At 39.2% G+C, this 19,354-nt stretch overlaps 1 protein-coding gene and 1 pseudogene across 1 annotated transcript; both read left to right on the top strand.

Annotated features, from left to right (window-relative positions):
- Positions 1-3,395: 3,395 nt before the first annotated feature.
- LOC120570322 lies at positions 3,396-9,031 on the top strand (annotated as a pseudogene).
- A 3,433-nt stretch (positions 9,032-12,464) lies between these two features.
- On the top strand, positions 12,465-18,007 carry LOC120570314 (extracellular calcium-sensing receptor-like). The gene is made up of 8 exons (XM_039818604.1): positions 12,465-12,562; positions 13,007-13,301; positions 13,400-13,689; positions 13,920-14,215; positions 15,872-16,077; positions 16,204-16,425; positions 16,892-17,015; positions 17,109-18,007. The coding sequence occupies exons 1-8, from the start codon at positions 12,504-12,506 to the stop codon at positions 18,005-18,007; spliced, it is 2,391 nt and encodes a 796-aa protein (XP_039674538.1). The 5' UTR covers positions 12,465-12,503.
- The last annotated feature ends 1,347 nt before the right edge of the window (positions 18,008-19,354 follow it).

Below are 19,354 nucleotides of genomic sequence, written 5' to 3'. Positions count from 1 at the left end.
CAAAAAAAATCTAAATCAACAATAACATGTTCCAATGATCTATGCTTCAAAGAGAATTTCCCTCAGGAGACAAGATTACTCATCTCCATCTTTTGCTCATAACACAAAATTCCTTTTCACTGCCCAGAGCCGATCTCTCCCCACCCGGGTCTCGGTCATGGTGCAACAATAAATTTAGATAAACATGATCCTAAATCAACCATTCAAAACCAAAACCCAGATATAAAAAATGCACACCCAAAACACAAACAGAACATTATTAAAGCACACTCTAACTAGGACAAAAAACGTTCTGAACATATATATTTTTATTTTTTATTTTTTCCCATGAGCCTTTGCACCGCTTCAGCCAGAACAGTTCAAATGACCCCGCCCCTTCCATACAGAAACTTAACATCCTTAGTTATCTCTGCTTAATATAATCTGTGCATGGCATACTTCAGATGATTATTACAAACAACTAATGGGATTTAGTAATGAATATGGTGTTTAACAAAACATGAAAGAATAACTAGTGACCACTAAAAAGTTTAATTACAACTAAATCTGGGTTTACAGTGTCAAATTCTGGCGTTTTTCTTGCATTCTACCCACTGCAGCTTTGATGAAGATTATATTGTACATGCAGCCCATAGAAAAGAATTAGACATGAGTTAATCAAAGGCCACTAGATGAGGCCATCCTCTCTCTGATGTACAGCAAGATGACGTAGAGTAGAAGGAGGGAAGGTTTTGTCTAAAAATCAATAAAACATACATGCTTCCATATACACATTATTTAATATGGGATTAAAACAAACAGTCCATTACATGTATTTGTTAGGCGTAACTGTTATATCAAATAAAAAATGAAAAAGGTGTAAGGGTAAGACAAACTTGGGAAGATATTTTGACTGTAGCCATGAGGGAAAACTTTGGTCAATCACAGGTCATTTCAGAAGGACAGAGCATTCATATTGGCTGTTCTGCAGATGCATTGCCCGTGCAACAGAGAGGGGAGAAGGAGAGCTGCAGGAAGAGGTCTCTACTTCAAATTCTGGCATTTTTCTTGCATTCTACCCACTGCAGCTTCAATGCAGATTATATTGCACATGCAGCACACAGAAAAGACTAAGACATGAGTTAATCAAAGGCCACTAGATAAGGCCATCCTCTCTCTGATGTACAGCAAGATGACGTAGAGTAAAAGGAAGGAAGCTTTTGTCTGAAAATCTATAAAAACATACATGCAGTATGCCCACATGCTGAAGTTGAGAGATGGAGATCTCTGCTCTCTGTATTGGTCTGATCCTGTCTGTGGGTTTATGTGATCTGAACTCAGCTCTACAGCTACCAGCATACTGGAGAGAAACTAAAATGAAAGTATCAATCTCATTACACTGGTATTGATCAATATAAATACCAACGTTGGTATCGATATTATCATTATTTGGATCGATCCGCCCACTACTAATGTATATTATAGTACCAACAACTTCCTGTTTAATGACATAACATCAAAATTTGCTGTGGCACCACAGCCACGCCCTTGAACGCAGACTCAAAGTCTTAACAATCCGCATCATCAAGGTCTTAAGGCTTTTCTGATCCTGTTTAAGGAAGATCTGGTCAACCCGCTAGGAGGAACTCATCAAAGTATAGTGACTGTAACGTTCTGTTTCCAGTAGGTGGCGCTATCACTATCACTTAATATTGACATGTAGCTACATTCAGATTGCAATCCCAAGTGACTCAAATCCGATTTTTTTCATGACATCATGAACAGCCCTCGTCACATGGCATCTGATATTTTCCAGTTCAAATTCGAAAAAAATGCGACCTGAGTCTGGACTGTTAGATCAGAATTCATGCGATTCTGACGTAACTCTATAGCGACCATCCTCACAATTCTGCGCTTTCCCATATTCTTTGCATGGTGAAAGATATGTCTATATATCAGCGGATAATTGTTTTCGGCTCTGATCCGATATTTGCGATCGGGACATCCCTAATCTAAGTGAAACGGGGCTGCTTCTTTGTAATTTTATAGGGGCACTATTGAGCCAATTTACCACTCCCAAGTGCAACACCAATGTAGCTATCTTCAGGCCTGGACTGTCATCACGCATGACAAATTTGGGGCAGATTGGACAATGTACATTCAAGTTACAACAACTTCCTTTTTCATTGCGTAATATCGAAATTTGCTGTGTCAACACGGCAATTATGTTTAATAAAATCTCACAATCTTCAAAATGTAGGAGGAGTTTCTTAAAGTACAATACCTGCAAATGGTCAAAGATGACCAAAACAATGCATTTTTTATTCAAAATGGCTGCTTTCCTGTTGGGTTTAGTGCATGGCTTTTTTTGTAAGTCTGGACATGATACATTTCCATACATCTAGGTGAAACTCACTGTGGGAGCTACATTTTTGTAATTTTGTAGGGGGCACTATAGAGCTGATTTGCCAACCTTCAGACCACTTTTAGATGTCAATTTTCACCAATTTTGTGTGTGCAAAGTTTAATAACTTTCTGAGCATGTTTAGCCCCTCAATTGTGATTTATTTAAGTTAACAATAATAAACAGAACAATATCAATAGTACCTTTGCTGACTGATGACGTTAGTGCTCTGGCCCTGATCATGACTGCTTAAAGTCCTCTTGTTATATTTTTTCAGATTCCCAACTTGCCCCAAGGAGTTCTGGCCTATTGCTGAGAGACACTTGTCTCAATAATGGTTCTATATACACATTATTTAATATGGTCTTAAACCACACAACTCATTAAAGGTGTGTATTTCTGTAGGGGTAGGACAAACTTAGGAAGATATCTTGACTCAGTTTTAAGGCTTTAGAAAATCTAGCCATGAGGGGAGACTTTGGTCAACCACAGGTCATGTTAGAGAGACAGTGCATTGATATTGGCTGTTCTGCGGGGAGAAGGAGGGCTGCAGAAAGAGGTCTCTACTTAAAACTCTGGTACTTTTATTGTTGCATTCTACCCACTGCAGCATCAATGCAGATTATATAGTACATGCAGCCCACAGGAAAGACTTAGACATGAGTTAATCAAAGGCCACTAGATAAGGCCATCCTCTCTCTGATGTACAGCAAGATGACGTACAGTAGAAGGAGGGAAGCTTTTGTCTGAAAATCTATAAAACACACCTGCAGTATAACCACATGCTGACAGTTGAGGGATGGAGATCTCTGCTCTCTGTATTGGTCTGATCCTGTCTCTGGGTTTGTGTGATCTGAACTCAGCTCTTGCCTTGAATGGTTCTGATGATGGTGTTAAACAAAGGGCTGGGCTTAGAGAGGATAGAACTAGAGCTGGGGTCAGCACTCAGACTTCATCTGTGAAATGTAAGCTCCAGGGTACCACTCGTCTACCTGTGTTCTCAGTGGATGGTGACTACATTATAGGGGGTGTTTTCTCCATACACAATATGCACACAGTGAAGCATAACTACACCACCATGCCTGAGCCACTAAGATGCACAGGAAGGTTAGTAAGAGGGAGTGTGGAAAAAGAGATGTTTTGATTTGTATGATGTGCCTACAATTGTGTACTTTTGTCTAGTTTAAAAAAAGTTCATTAAATGCCAAATAAAGATGAGATAAAATAAAATTGTATTGATCTCCAGAGGGAAAATGCAGGTGTTGTGTAAATTGCATGATATATTTACAAAAAGGTAGATAATAGTAAATATATAAAAAAGAAAGATTTTTTGTATTTTTTAACTGAAAATATAGGCGTGTTTAACAACTGATTTTGTACATATTTACCAAACAATTTAATACTTTAGATTTATTTAACTCTGTACATTAAGATTCTTGGGAATGTTGGATTGATATCTAATCCTGTGTTTTTTATATTTCTGTTACAATTGTGAATTGTAAAATTCAAATAGTGACACAGTGTCTGTTTGCAGCATTGACATCCGTGAACTGCGCTTCTCACGTGCAATGATCTTCGCCATCGAGGAGATAAACAACAGCACAGAGCTGCTGCCGGGAATCAAACTCGGTTATCAGATCTACGACTCGTGCGCCTCGGTGCCCGTGGCGGTGCATGTGGCATTCCAGCTTTCAAATGGTCTGGACCCGGTGTTTTACACTGGTGACAATTGCTCACAATCTGGTATGGTGATGGCTGTCGTTGGTGAGTCTGAGTCCACGCCATCCATCAGCATCTCGCGCATCATCGGGCCCTTTAACATTCCTCAAGTAAATATTCTGAATTTCTGGGAAACGTTTTGTAATAGCCTATAGACCAGAGCTTTTTCCATGTTCTGTTAAATAATTACACTTTTGTTTTCCTTTAGGTGAGCCACTTTGCCACTTGTGCATGTCTGTCCGATAAGCAGCAGTACCCGAGTTTCTTCAGAACAATCCCTAGTGATCAGTTCCAGGCTGACGCGCTGGCCAAGCTGGTAAAACACTTTGGCTGGACTTGGATAGGTGCTGTCCGGTCAGATTCGGATTATGGCAATAATGGTATGGCGTCTTTCCTGGACGCAGCACACAGAGAGGGGATCTGTGTGGAATACTCAGAATCTTTCTATTGGACCCAACCACGTAGCAGGATCCAGAGAGTAGCTGACGTTATCCGCAGGTTTGATGTTCCCTGTGTTGACACTGACCTGCACAAAAGCACAACAAAAATGTTCTGTAAAAGATTGGAGATATTTTTATTACTTCAGTGGCAAATTGGAAATGTATATTTTTTTCATCCTGTTTATTTATTACTGATGTTATTATAAAAATGGTCAGTCAGACCAAATACTAAAGTATCCTATCTTGATATACATTTAAAACCGTAAATGTTTCTTCAGGTCGACAGCTATGGTTGTTGTGGCATTTGTAGCCTTGGGAGACATTAGGATTCTGCTGGAGGAGCTGTCGCTCGAGCCATCTCCACCTCGCCAGTGGATAGGCAGTGAAGCCTGGGTAACAAACACAGAATTGCTGAGGTTCAGCTTCTGTGCTGGAGCCATCGGATTTGCCATTGAGCGATCTGTCATCCCAGGTCTGAGAGACTTCTTGCTGGATCTCTCTCCCTCTAAAGTTGCTGCCTCTCCAGTGCTTACTGAGTTCTGGGAGGATGCATTCAACTGCAGGCTGGGAAAAAGTGAGAAAGTTTCTCAGATTTTTAGCATAGGACAGACAGTTGGATTTCTTTGTTTGTGTTGTTTTTCTAGATGTCTATCTGAGTGGATATTCCTGTGTTAAAGTTTCAGCTGCTGCTTTAAGACCAAACCCCAGACTGAAAGGAAAATTAGCGATATTGATTAAAGACATGAGGTGGACATAAGGTGCATCTCATCTCTGTGAATAAACTCACTTGTTATGATTACCTTTCAGGAAAAATGTAGGCAACTGTGTTCTTGGTGATGATTATGTATGAACTTTGCTGCAGTGATTTCACAATGTCAACACTGAAGTCCTGAACACAAGCACACAGTAGACATTCTCCAGGCTTACTGGAATGTATTAGTTACAGTTAGTGTGAAGTCATGAAGGTAAATATGGTGCAAAAGGTGAGAGAGATATTCACACACATGTGATCTGAATTTGATGTCACACAAAGAAAAAGAAACACATGAGAGCTTGTAAAAAAAATCTGAACTTGTAAATTGAAATTTGCACTTGTAGAAAATAGTCACACACCTGTATTCTGAATGTGAAGTCGCAGAAAAAATATTCACAAATGTGTAGATTGATATTTGCATGAACACAATGACAGCTGCAAACTTGTAATGCAACATTTACTCGTGTACTGTTTTTTTTCCTCAGGTTCATTTTCCATCACAACCACAAGTCAGTGATTACAACCTCTCGAGTCAGTCACTGCAACTTCACACATGTGCTCTCTCACATCACAAAGTGGCGAATCTGCGCCTCCACTTTTGCAACACTTCTTGCGATACATTTGGTGCAAAACTTTTTTTTACCTTCAAATATGTTATTAAAGTGACAGTGATTACTGATAATTTATTAGTTGTAATTTTTAAGTTCTTAATTGTAATATGCACAACAATTACAGAGAAGTAGTCATTGGCAAAAATGATCTAGATCTCAGGCTCCCTCCAACAATGAATATGGATAAAAAGAAAATCATGCAATAGAAATGAGAATCTAAGACATAAAACAGTGCAAAGTTAAAATATAAGTGTAAAGTATAAAATAAAATATATATGTGGTGGACAAAGTGTACAGTAACTGCAAAAAGAATAAACTGTAATGTAAGCAAGAATGTGGTAAATGTATGCGTAATGAGAGGTTGTAAAGTATAAAGGTAAAGTGACAGTATAAAGTATGAAAGGGAAAGTGACAGTATTGTCGTCATTAGCTCAGGAGTTCAGCAGTCTTATGGCCTGTGTGATGAAGTTGTCCCTGAGCCTGGTAGTGCAGGACCGGATGCTGCGTTAGCGTCTGTCAGACGGCAGCAGGTAGAGCAGTTTGTGGCTGAAGTGATTTGGGTCTCTGATAATCCTGTTGGCCTTCTTCGTGCACTGCTGAGGGTTAAAGGTCCTCCTTAAAACAGGTCAAGACAATAATTAAAGGAAAATACATGTTTGGCTTTGATAAATTTGACTTGTTTTCTGATGACTGATGATTTGTGTTATTTGTGAGTTGGCTTACATAAAGGCTGAAAAAAATATGACTGACAAAAACTGAATCAGCCACTATTTAAAAAAAAAAAAGAAATGTAGGAAAAACAGTGCTTTATGGTGCAATGTTAAATACGCAACAATATAGCTATGTGAGTTTCTAGAAGGCATGTTTGACAGGTTAAATGGAATAAAAAAGAACAATAAACACAAAGAAAGAATGATAATTTAAAGGCTAAAAAACACCTTTCTCTGTCTCTGTGTGTTATTAGGTGCAGCAAAAGACGAGAGATTATGTGATGGTACTGAAGACATAAAGACGCTCCAGAGCCCGTACACTGACACATCTCAGCTCCGGATCACTAACATGGTATACAAGGCTGTTTATGCAATAGCTCATGCCATTCATAAAGCAGTGTGTCAGAAAACAAATTCTACAACTCAGTTTGACAAATTCACCAGGATAGAGTCCAAAGAGGTCAGTTGAACATAATTGAAAACCCCAATGCGATTTTTTGCTTTAATTTCTAAAATGAAATAATTATTTTATTTAATATTATTTAATTTCTGTCCCTCACAGCTTTCCTTTATTTTATCTTCACAGGTTCTTACTCAGCTGAAAAAAGTAAATTTTTCCCGAAATGGTTATGATGTGTCGTTTGATGCCAACGGTGATCCTGTGGCCAGATATGAACTGGTTAACTGGCAAAGAAGTGAGAGTGGCAGCATTAAGTTGGTGACAGTAGGGCACTACGATGCATCACTGCCGGTAGGCCAGAAGTTCAAAGTCAACAGGAACATCACCTGGGTGGATGGTGGCACACAAGTAAGGAGCACAAAAGCAATAATTTAACATCAAATATGATGATCTCATAGGGTCTGATATGTGTACGTACATTGAAATAATTTTCAGTCACTGTACATTGCTCATGTCCATTCTGGCTGTGACGAGATCTATTCCAAAGTAACAATATTTTCATCATGAAATTCTTCCTTCATATTTTACAAAAAAGTATTCCCTTGCTGACCTGTAGAGGGATAGTAACAAAAGAAAAAGGGAATTTCTGCAAAAAAGACTGTAACTTTGAAAGACAACCTCTCATACTGCTAAAACCTCATTTTGGCTTCAGCTGAACTTTAGAATGAATTTGACACAAAAACTGTGTATTTTGTCCCTCAGCAGTTACAATGACAATACACATATTGACATGTATTGTTTTAACACAGGATTGAAAAAGCTTTGAAGCACACCTGAACATATGTGAGTTTGTCTCTATGTGCCAGGTTCCTGTGTCAGTGTGCACTGACAGCTGTCCTCCAGGAACTCGTAAAGTGCTGCAGAAAGGAAAACCCATCTGCTGTTATGATTGTATACTGTGTCCTGAGGGAGAGATTAGCAATGCTACAGGTATTGGTTTTTCTCCTGTACATAGCCAATGTACTGTTTAAAATCATATATACTTTACAACCACTAGAATACATTTTGATTTTTTTTTTTCAGATTCCCCTGACTGTTTCCCTTGCCCCAAAGAGTTCTGGCCTAATGCAGAAAGAGACACTTGTCTCCCCAAGCCTGTAGAGTTTCTTTCCTACAACGAGGTCCTAGGAATCATCCTGGCTACATTCTCAGTTGGTGGTGCCTGTCTGGCCATTTTAACAGCGGCTGTGTTCTATTGTCACAGGACATCCCCGATTGTCAGGGCCAACAACTCTGAGCTGAGCTTCCTGCTGCTCTTCTCCCTGACTCTATGTTTCTTATGTTCATTAACTTTCATTGGAGCACCCTCTGAGTGGTCCTGCATGCTGCGCCACACAGCGTTTGGGATCACCTTCGTCCTCTGTATGTCTTGTGTTCTTGGAAAAACAATAGTAGTGTTAAGGGGGGCTTCACCCCACCCTCCCAGGTAGTAATGTCATGAAATGGTTTGGTCCTCCACAGCAAAGAATGACTGTAGTGTCTTTCACGTTTATTCAAGTTTTAATATGTACCATTTGGTTGGGTCTTAGTCCCCCTTTTCCGGTGAAAAACCTAACCATATACAAAAAAAGAATCATTCTGGAGTGTGCATTAGGCTCAGCTGTTGGGTTCTGGGCTGTGCTCGGGTACATAGGCCTACTGGCTGTCTTTTGCTTTGTGTTAGCTGTCCTAGCTCGGAAATTACCTGATAATTTTAATGAAGCCAAGCTCATCACCTTCAGCATGCTGATATTCTGTGCAGTCTGGATCACCTTTATCCCTGCATATCTCAGCTCTCCTGGGAAATTTACTGTTGCTGTGGAGATATTTGCCATTCTGGCCTCCAGTTTTGGACTAATACTGTGTATATTTGCTCCAAAGTGTTTCATCATATTGTTGAAGCCCGAGAAGAACACCAAGAAACATTTAATAAACAAAAAATAATCCCAAGACATCTGATGTTTAGAAAAAGTTAAGATGGAAACATACAATATAGAGTTTTTGCTGAGCAAATCCAACACAGTCTTCATCTTTTTGATTTAAATCTTTTTTCTTTTAACAGTCAATTTTTTCTTGTTTTTTTTGTTGTCATTCTGTGAATGTCCTTTTAATATGTTATCATTTTATTTTAACAACATTATTTTATCAAGTCCAAATTTAAAACATATATGTGTGTTTCTTTCCCCTTTATAAAATAGTTTCTGTTTCAATAATATTTTTATTTTATTAAATAATATGTATAAAAAATGTGCACCTTTAATAGGTTCTCTGTTTTAATCCTCTATTAAAGAATTATTGCATTGCTGCAGGAAGAGGTCTCTCTACACTACCCGAATTAGTTGACTTAACTAGAAATTTGCCTGGAAACCCGTTTAAGTTTTTACACAAAGTGAAACTTAACAGGTTAAGTTGTATTAACACAGAGCAGTAAGTTTATGTAGTAGTCAAAATCATTAGGGCTCCGGCACACTGCCTGCGTGGCGTGAGCACGGCGTTTCTGTTGTCTGTGTCAGTTGCGTGGCGGCTGCATGGATTTTTCTATGTCTTTACACACCAGAAACGTGTCTGACGCGGCGCTGCTGGTGCTAGCCTTGTCTGTATACATGTATGTTTTCCATTGATAAAATACGGCTCGAGCCACGCCTGAGACGTGCGTGTCACTCAGGCAGTGTGAAAGCTCTAACCTGTTAACATGGGAGCCGATATAAAAATGAACACGCTACGCAGGCATTGTGCAGGAGCCCTTAGTAAACAAAGATTTTTTTTTTTCCTGGAGTCATGTTGTTTAAATTAAGTATGTTAAGTTAAACATGCACAGAAAACTAATAAATATAAAACAGGCTACTAAAAAAGAATTAGTTGATATACATATTATTTCATCCTTCATGTCATTATGATTTTAAGAATATTGGGCCTCATTCACCAACCATTCTTATGAAGAAAAGTATTCCTAAACCCCACATATGCACTTTTTATGAAGATTCTGAAATTCACTGTTTTCTTATCTTGGATTTGACTTAGCTAAGAACAAAATCTACGAACACTCAAGAGCACTCTTACGCACATTTGAGTGATGACAATTTGCTCCAAATAATTGGTTACTGCATTTTATTTAATTATCCAGTCATTTACAATGGTGGTATTGTAATGTAATGTATTTCTGATCATTTGTTGAAAAGGAATCACTATGCAAAGAAACGCTAACATTGCAATTTGCATCAGCTATTACACTGATTAAATCCTGCGTTATTTCGTTGATTGATTGTGCTATTTATAGGGCATCGCTAAAATGCAGTGGTGGAATGTAACAAAGTACAAATTCTTCGTTACTGTACTTAAGTAGTAGATTCAATAGTGCATACTTTTGACTTTGACTGAGTTTGGTTGCCATAGATATATATGGGGCACCGCCGATCCTTCATCAGCTTCCAAGCCGGCTCCGGTGCGGGGCATTTTCTTATGCTAATTAGGAGCAACTGGCACGCGCTTTCAATTACGAAGACATGAGATTCATCAATCCTAAGAGCACAGGTGTGAACAATTCTGTTGTTTAAGAACACGTCACAAATCCAACGTAAACATTTCTTCAGGACTTTCCTAAGAACATATTTAAGAGACAGCTTTATTGGTGAATGAGGCCCATTGTATTCATTACATTCTTTTCATGAAAGAGTAGAAAAAAATATCTACATGAAGAATGACGTGCTCCAATGTTCTATGCTTCTAGGAGAATTTCCCTCAGATGAGACATTTACTCAATTCTGTCATTTACTCATGACTCAAAATACCTTTTCACTGTCCAGACCTGATCTGTCCCCACCCGGGTCTCGGTCATGGTGCAACAATAAATTTAGATAAACATGATCCTAAATCAACCATACAAAACCAATACCCAGATATAAAAATGCACACCCAAAACTCTAACAGAACAAAAGCACACTTTAACTAGGACAAAAAACATTCAGAACATATATATTTTTTTCCATGAGCCTTTGCACTGCTTCAGCCAGAACAGTTCAAATGACCCCGCACCTTCCATACAGACACTTAACATCCTTAGTTATCTCTGTTTAATATGATCTGTGCATGGCATACTTAAGCTGATTATTATAAACAACTAATGGGATTTAGTAATGAATCTGGTGTTTAACAAAACATGAAAGAATAACTAGTGACCACTAAAAAGTTTAATTACAACTAAATCTGGGTTTACAGTGTCAAATTCTGGCGTTTTTCTTGCATTCTACCCACTGCAGCTTTAATGAAGATTATATTGTACATGCAGCCCATAGAAAAGAATTAGACATGAGTTAATCAAAGGCCACTAGATAAGGCCATCCTCTCTCTGATGTACAGTAAGATGATGTAGAGTAGAAGGAGGGAAGATTTTGTCTAAAAATCAATAAAACATACATGCAGTATGCCCACATGCTGAAGTTGAGAGATGGAGATCTCTGCTCTCTGTATTAGCCTGATCCTGTCTGTGGGTTTGTGTGGTCTGAACTCAGCTCTACAGCTACCAGCATACTGGAGAGAAACTAAAATGAAAGTATCAATCTCATTACACTGGTATTGATCAATATAAATACCAACGTTGGTATCGATATTATCGATATTTGGATCGATCCGCCCACCACTAATGTACATTAGAGTACCAACAACTTCCTGTTTAATGACATAACATCGAAATTTGCTGTGGTGCCATTCCTACGCCCTTGAACGCAGACTCAAAGTCTTAACAATCAGCATCATCAAGGTCTTAAGACTTTTCTGATCCTGTTTAAGGAAGATCTGGTCAACCCGCTAGGAGGAGCACATCAAAGTATAGTGACTGTAACGTTCTGTTTCCAGTAGGTGGCGCTATCACTATCACTTAATATTGACATGTAGCTACATTCAGATTGCAATCCTAAGTGACTCAAATCCGATTATTTCATGACAATGTGAACAGCCCACGTCACATGGCATCCAATATTTTCCAGTTCTGATTTGGGCCACATTCATATGTGGTCCGGAAAAAAAGCGATGTAAATGCAGCCCACAGGAAAGACTTAGACATGACAAAATCCAAGGCCACTAGATACGGTCATCCTCTCTCTGATGTAGAGTAAGATGACGTACAGTAGAAGGAGGGAAGCTTTAGTCTGAAAATCTATAAAACACCTGCAGTATAACCACATGCTGACAGTTGAAGGATGGAGATCTCTGCTCTCTGTATTGGCCTGATTATGTCTCTGGGTTTGTGTGATCTGAACTCAGCTCTTGCCGTGAATGGTTCTGAGGATGGTGTTAAACAAAGGGCTGGGCTTACAGAGGATAGGACTGGAGCTGGGGTCAGCACTCAGACTTCATCTGTGAAATGTAAGCTCCAGGGTACCACTCGTCTCCCTGTGTTCTCAATGGATGGTGACTACATTATTGGGGGTGTTTTCTCCATACACTACAACATGCACACAGTGAAGCATAACTACACCACCATGCCTGAGCCACTAAGATGCACAGGAAGGTTAGTAAGAGGTAGTGTGGAAAAATAGATGTTTTGATTTGCATGATGTGCCTACAATTGTGTACTTTTGTCTAGCATTGGAAACTTAAAAAAAGTTCATTAAATGCCAAATAAAGATGAGATAAGATAAACTTTTATTGATCTCCAGAGGGAAAATGAAGGAGATGTGTAAATTGCACGCATATTATTTTTACAAAAAGGTAGAGAATAGTAAATATATAAAAAAATAAATATTTTTTGTATTTTTTAACTGAAAATATAGGTGTGTTTAACAGCTGATTTGTTTGTACATATTTACCAAACAATTTAATACTTTAGATGTATTTAACTCTGTACAATAAGATTCTTGTGAATGTTGGATTGATATCTAATCCTGTGTTTTTTATATTTCTGTTAAAATTGTGAATTGTAAAATTCAAATAGTGACACAGTGTCTGTTGGCAGCATTAACACCCGTGAACTGCGCTTCTCACGTGCAATGATCTTCGCCATCGAGGAGATAAACAACAGCACGGAGCTGCTGCCGGGAATCAAACTCGGTTATCAGATTCACGACTCGTGCGCCTCGGTGCCCGTGGCGGTGCATGTGGCATTCCAGCTTTCAAATGGTCTGGACCCGGTGTTTTACACTGGTGACAACTGCTCACAATCTGGTATGGTGAAGGCTGTCGTTGGTGAGTCTGGGTCCACGCCAACCATCAGCATCTCGCGCATCATCGGGCCCTTTAACATTCCTCAAGTAAATATTCTGAATTTCTGGGAAACGTTTTGTAATAGCCTATAAACCAGTGCTTTTTCCATGTTCTGTTAAATAATTACACTTTTGTTTTCCTTTAGGTGAGCCACTTTGCCACTTGTGCATGTCTGTCCGATAAGCAGCAGTACCCGAGTTTCTTCAGAACAATCCCTAGTGATCAGTTCCAGGCTGACGCGCTGGCCAAGCTGGTAAAACACTTTGGCTGGACTTGGATAGGTGCTGTCCGGTCAGATTCGGACTATGGCAATAATGGTATGGCGTCTTTCCTGGACGCAGCACACAGAGAAGGGATCTGTGTGGAATACTCTGAATCTTTCTATCGGACCCACCCACGTAGCAGGATCCAGAGAGTAGCTGACGTTATCCGCAGGTTTGATGTTCCCTGTGTTGACACTGACCTGCACAAAAGCACAATAAAAATGTTCTGTAAAATATAAGATTGGAGATATCTTTATTACTTCAGTGGCACATTGGAAATGTATATATTTTTGATCCTGTTTATGTATTACTGATGTTATTATAAAAATGGTGAGTCAAACCAAATAACCAAATAAAATATCCTATTTTGATATACATTTAAAAAAGTAAATGTTTCTTCAGGTCGACAGCTCTGGTTGTTGTGGCATTTGTAGCCTTGGGAGACATTAGGATTCTGCTGGAGGAGCTGTCGCTCGAGCCATCTCCACCTCGCCAGTGGATAGGTAGTGAAGCCTGGGTAACAGACACAAAATTGCTGAGGTTCAGCTTCTGTGCTGGAGCCATCGGATTTGGCATTGAGCGATCCGTCATCCCAGGTCTGAGAGACTTCTTGCTGGATCTCTCTCCCTCTAAAGCGGCTGCCTCTCCAGTGCTTACTGAGTTCTGGGAGGATGCATTCAATTGCAGGCTGGGAAAAAGTGAGAACGTTTTTCTGATATGCTACATTTACTCGTGTACTTCTTTTTTTTCCTCAGGTTCATTTTCCATCACAACAACTCAGTGATTACAACCTCTCGAATCTGTCACTGCAACTTCACATATGTGCTCTCTAGAATCACAAAGTGGTGAATCTGTGCCGAATTTTGCAACACTTCTTGCGATACATTTGGTGCAAAACTAATTTGTAACCTTCCTGTGGACTTAGGCTGTGGAGCTCTGAGCCAACAGAATGGGGAAAGCAGGGTTTCTATCGCCAGATGAGGGACAACTCTGTCCGGCTTATTTAGCTATAGCATGGAAGCTTGGTGGAATAGCAAGCTAGCGTTAGCTAACTAACCAACCAGCCTGCTTCTAAATAAATACCTACCGCTGCTACCGGGTGTGGGGCTCTCCGTATCCCGCTGGAGCTCCGACTGCAGGTTGAGGTCGGCAGCGAAGCTTTCTGGCAATAGCAATGTTCCTACGCTGGCCGATCCCCACTGGTGACGGTCCGTCTGCGGCTGCAGGACCTGGAGCTCACCGCCAGTGTTTCAGTTTGACTGTTAAAAAGTGTTAAGATAATTAAAAGGTATTTATTTAGAAGCAGGCTGGTTGGTTATTAGTTAACGCTAGCTTGCTATTCCACCAAGCTTTCATGCTACATAGCTAAATAAGCCGGACAGAGTTGTCCCTCATTTGGCGATAGAATCACTGCTTTCCCCGTTCTGTTGGCTCAGACTCCACAGCCTAAGTCCACAGGTACAAATTAGTTTTGCACCATATGTATTGCAAGAAGTGTTGCAAAAGTCAAGGCGCAGATTTGCCACTTTGAGATGCAAGAGAGCACATATGTGAAGTTGCAGTGACAGATTCGAGAGGTTGTAATCACTGACTTGTGGTTGTGATGGAAAATGAACCTGAGGAAAAAAAAAAGTACACGAGTAAATGTTGCATTACAAGTTTGCAGCGGTCATTGTGCTCATGCCAATATCAATCTACACATTTGTGAATATTTTTTTCTGCGACTTCACATTCAGAATACAGCTGTGTGAATATTTTCTAAGAGTGCAACTTTCAATTTACAAGTTCAGATTTTTTTTTACAAGCTCTCGTGTTTTTTTTCTTTGTGTGACTTAAGATTCAGATCACGTGTGTGAATACCTTTTTACAAGTGCAAATTTTAACATACAAGTTCAGATTTTTTGTTCTGCAAGTTCTCACATTGTATTCTATAAGCTCTCACCTTTTGCAGCATATTTACCTTCATATGAAGTTGTTGTTATAGTGACAGTGACAGTGATTACTGAGTATTAGTAGTAATTTTTAAGTTCTTAATTGTAATATGCACAACAATTACAGAGACGTAGTCGTTGGCAAAAATATTCTAGATCTCAGGCTCCCTCCAACAATGAATATGTATAAAAAGAAAATCATGCAATAAAAATGAGAATCTAAGACATAAAACAGTGCAAAGTTAAAATATAAGTGTAAAGTATGAAATAAAATATATATGTGGTAGACAAAGTGTACTGTAACTGAGTTTCTACAAGGCATGTTTGACAGGTTAAATGGAATCAAAAAGAACAATAAACACAAAGAAAGAATGATAATTTAAAGGCTAAAAAACACCTTTCTCTGTCTCTGTGTGTTATTAGGTGCAGCAAAAGACGAGAGATTATGTGATGGTACTGAAGACATAAAGACGCTCCAGAGCCCGTACACTGACACATCTCAGCTCCGGATCACTAACATGGTATACAAGGCTGTTTATGCAATAGCTCATGCCATTCATAAAGCAGTGTGTCAGGAAACAAATTCTACAACTCAGTGTGACAAATTCACCAGGATAGAGTCCAAAGAGGTCAGTTGAACATAATTGAAAACCCCAATGCGATTTTTTGCTTTAATTTCTAAAATGAAATAATTATTTTATTTAATATTATTTAATTTCTGTCCCTCACAGCCTTCCTTTATTTTATCTTCACAGGTTCTTACTCAGCTGAAAAAAGTAAATTTTTCCCGAAATGGTTATGATGTGTCGTTTGATGCCAACGGTGATCCTGTGGCCAGATATGAACTGGTTAACTGGCAAAAAAGTGAGAGTGGCAGCATTAAGTTGGTGACAGTAGGGCACTACGATGCATCACTGCCGGTAGGCCAGAAGTTCAAAGTCAACAGGAACATCACCTGGGTGGACGGTGGCACACAAGTAAGGAGCACAAAAGCAAAAATGTAACATCAAATATGATGATCTCATAGGGTCTGATATGTGTACGTACATTGAAATTATTTTAAGTCACTGTACATTGCTCATGTCCATACTGGCTGTGACGAGATCTATTCCAAAGTAACAATATTTTCAGCATGAAATTCTTCCTTCATATTTTACAAAAAAGTATTCCCTTGCTGACGTGTAGAGGGATAGTAACAAAAGAAAAAGGGAATTTGTACAAAAAAGACTGTAACTTTGAAAGACAACCACTCAAACTGCTAAAACCTCATTTTGGCTTCAGCTGAACTGTAGAATGAATTTGACACAAAAACTGTGTATTTTGTCCCTCAGCAGTTACAATGACAATACACATATTGACATGTGAGTATTGTTGTAACACAGGATTGAAAAAGCTTTGAAGCACACCTGAACATATGTGAGTTTGTTTCTCTCTATGTGCCAGGTTCCTGTGTCAGTGTGCACTGACAGCTGTCCTCCAGGAACTCGTAAAGTGCTGCAGAGAGGAAAACCCATCTGCTGTTATGATTGTATACCGTGTCCTGAGGGGGAGATTAGTAATGCTACAGGTATTGGTTTGTCTCCTGTACATAGCCAATGTACTGTTTAAAATCAAATATATATTACAACCACTAGAATACATTTTGATTTTATTTTTTCAGATTCCCCTGATTGTTTTCCTTGCCCCAAGGAGTTCTGGCCTAATGCAGAGAGAGACACTTGTCTCCCCAAGCCTGTAGAGTTTCTTTCCTACAACGAGGTCCTAGGAATCATCCTGGCTGCATTCTCAGTTGGTGGCGCCTGTCTGGCCATTTTAACAGCGGCTGTGTTCTATTGTCACAGGACATCCCCGATTGTCAGGGCCAACAACTCTGAGCTGAGCTTCCTGCTGCTCTTCTCCCTGACTCTATGTTTCTTATGTTCATTAACTTTCATTGGAGCACCCTCTGAGTGGTCCTGCATGCTGCGCCACACAGCGTTTGGAATCACCTTCGTCCTCTGTATGTCTTGTGTTCTTGGAAAAACAATAGTAGTGTTAATGGCCTTCAAAGCTACACTCCCAGGTAGTAATGTGATGAAATGGTTTGGTCCTCCACAGCAAAGAATGACTGTAGTGTCTTTCACATTTATTCAATTTTTAATATGTACTATTTGGTTAGTTCTTAGTCCCCCTTTTCCAATGAAAAACCTAACTATATACAAAGAGAGAATCATCATGGAGTGTGCATTAGGCTCAGCTATTGGGTTCTGGGCTGTGCTCGGGTACATAGGCCTACTGGCTGTCTTTTGCTTTGTGTTAGCTGTCCTAGCTCGGAAATTACCTGATAATTTTAATGAGGCCAAGCTCATCACCTTCAGCATGCTGATATTCTGTGCAGTCTGGATCACCTTTATACCAGCATATCTCAGCTCTCCTGGGAAATTTACTGTGGCTGTGGAGATATTTGCCATTCTGGCCTCCAGTTTTGGACTAATACTGTGTATATTTGCTCCAAAGTGTTTCATCATATTGTTTAAGCCAGAGAAGAACACCAAGAAACATTTAATGAACAAAAATTAATCCCAAGACATCTGATGTTTAGAAAAAGTTAAGATGGCAACATACAAGATAGAGTTTTTGCTGAGCAAATCCAACATAGTCTAGAGACTTTCAAACATCAAAATGTCATTTACTAAATGTATTTGTGTCAAAATGACATATAACATCTTTTCCTATTCTATTTTGAATGGAAACGCTTCCAACACATTTGCATGTCGCGTGAAAAACAGGCGTCGGTCCGATTTCTAGCATGCACGGGTTTTCAGCACGGCTCGAGCCGCGCCTAAGACATTCGTGTCACTCAGGCAGTGTGCAAGCTCTAAACTGTTAACATGAAACAAACCGAAATAAAAACGAACACGCCACGCAGGCAGTGTGCAGGAGCCTTTAGTGAAAATACATTATTTTTTTTCTGGAGTCAAAACTAAGTAAGTGTTTAAACTAAGTATGTTAAGTTAAACATGCAAAGAAACATAACAAATGTAAAACAGGTAGGTAACAGGTAACTTATCACTGTTAAAAAAAGAATTAGTTGATATACATATTATTTCATCCTTCATGTCAGTATGATTTTAAGAATATTATATTCAATACATTCTTTCCGTGAAACAGTAAAGAAAAAAAATCTACATTAACAATTACATGTTCCAATGCTCTATGCTTCAAGGAGGACTTCCCTCAGGATACAAGGTTACTCATCTCCGTCTTTTGCTCATGACTCAAAACACTGTTTCACTGCCCAGAGCCGATCTGTCCCCACCCGGGTCTCGGTCATGGTGCAACAATAAATTTAGATAAACATGATCCTAAATCAACCATACAAAACCCAGATATAAAAAACAGAACAAAAGCACACTTTAACTAGGACAAAAAACGTTCAGAACATATATATTTTTTCCCATGAGCACTTCTTCAGCCAGAACAGTTCAAATGACCTTGCCCCTTCCATACAGAAACTTAACATCCTTAGTTATCTCTGCTTAATATGATCTGTGCATGGCATACTTAAGCTGATTATTACAAAGAACTATGGGATTTAGTAATGAATATGGTTTTAACAAAACATGAAAGAATAACTAGTGACCACTAAAAAGTTTACTTACAACTAAATCTGGGTTTACAGTGTCAAATTCTGGCTTTTTTCTTGCATTCTACCCACTGCAGCTTTAATGAAGATTATATTGTACATGCAGCCCATAGAAAAGAATTAGACATGAGTTAATCAAAGGCCACTAGATGAGGCCATCCTCTCTCTGATGTACAGTAAGATGATGTAGAGTAGAAGGAGGGAAGGTTTTGTCTAAAAATCAATAAAACATACATGCGGTATGCCCACATGCTGTGGAGATATTTGCAATTCTGGCCTCT

Source organism: Perca fluviatilis, chromosome 2, assembly GCF_010015445.1.
Source record: "Perca fluviatilis chromosome 2, GENO_Pfluv_1.0, whole genome shotgun sequence".
Lineage (NCBI taxonomy): Eukaryota > Metazoa > Chordata > Actinopteri > Perciformes > Percidae > Perca > Perca fluviatilis.
The sequence above is the reverse complement of the archived record's forward strand: the minus strand, read 5'-3'. Positions and strand labels throughout refer to the sequence as shown.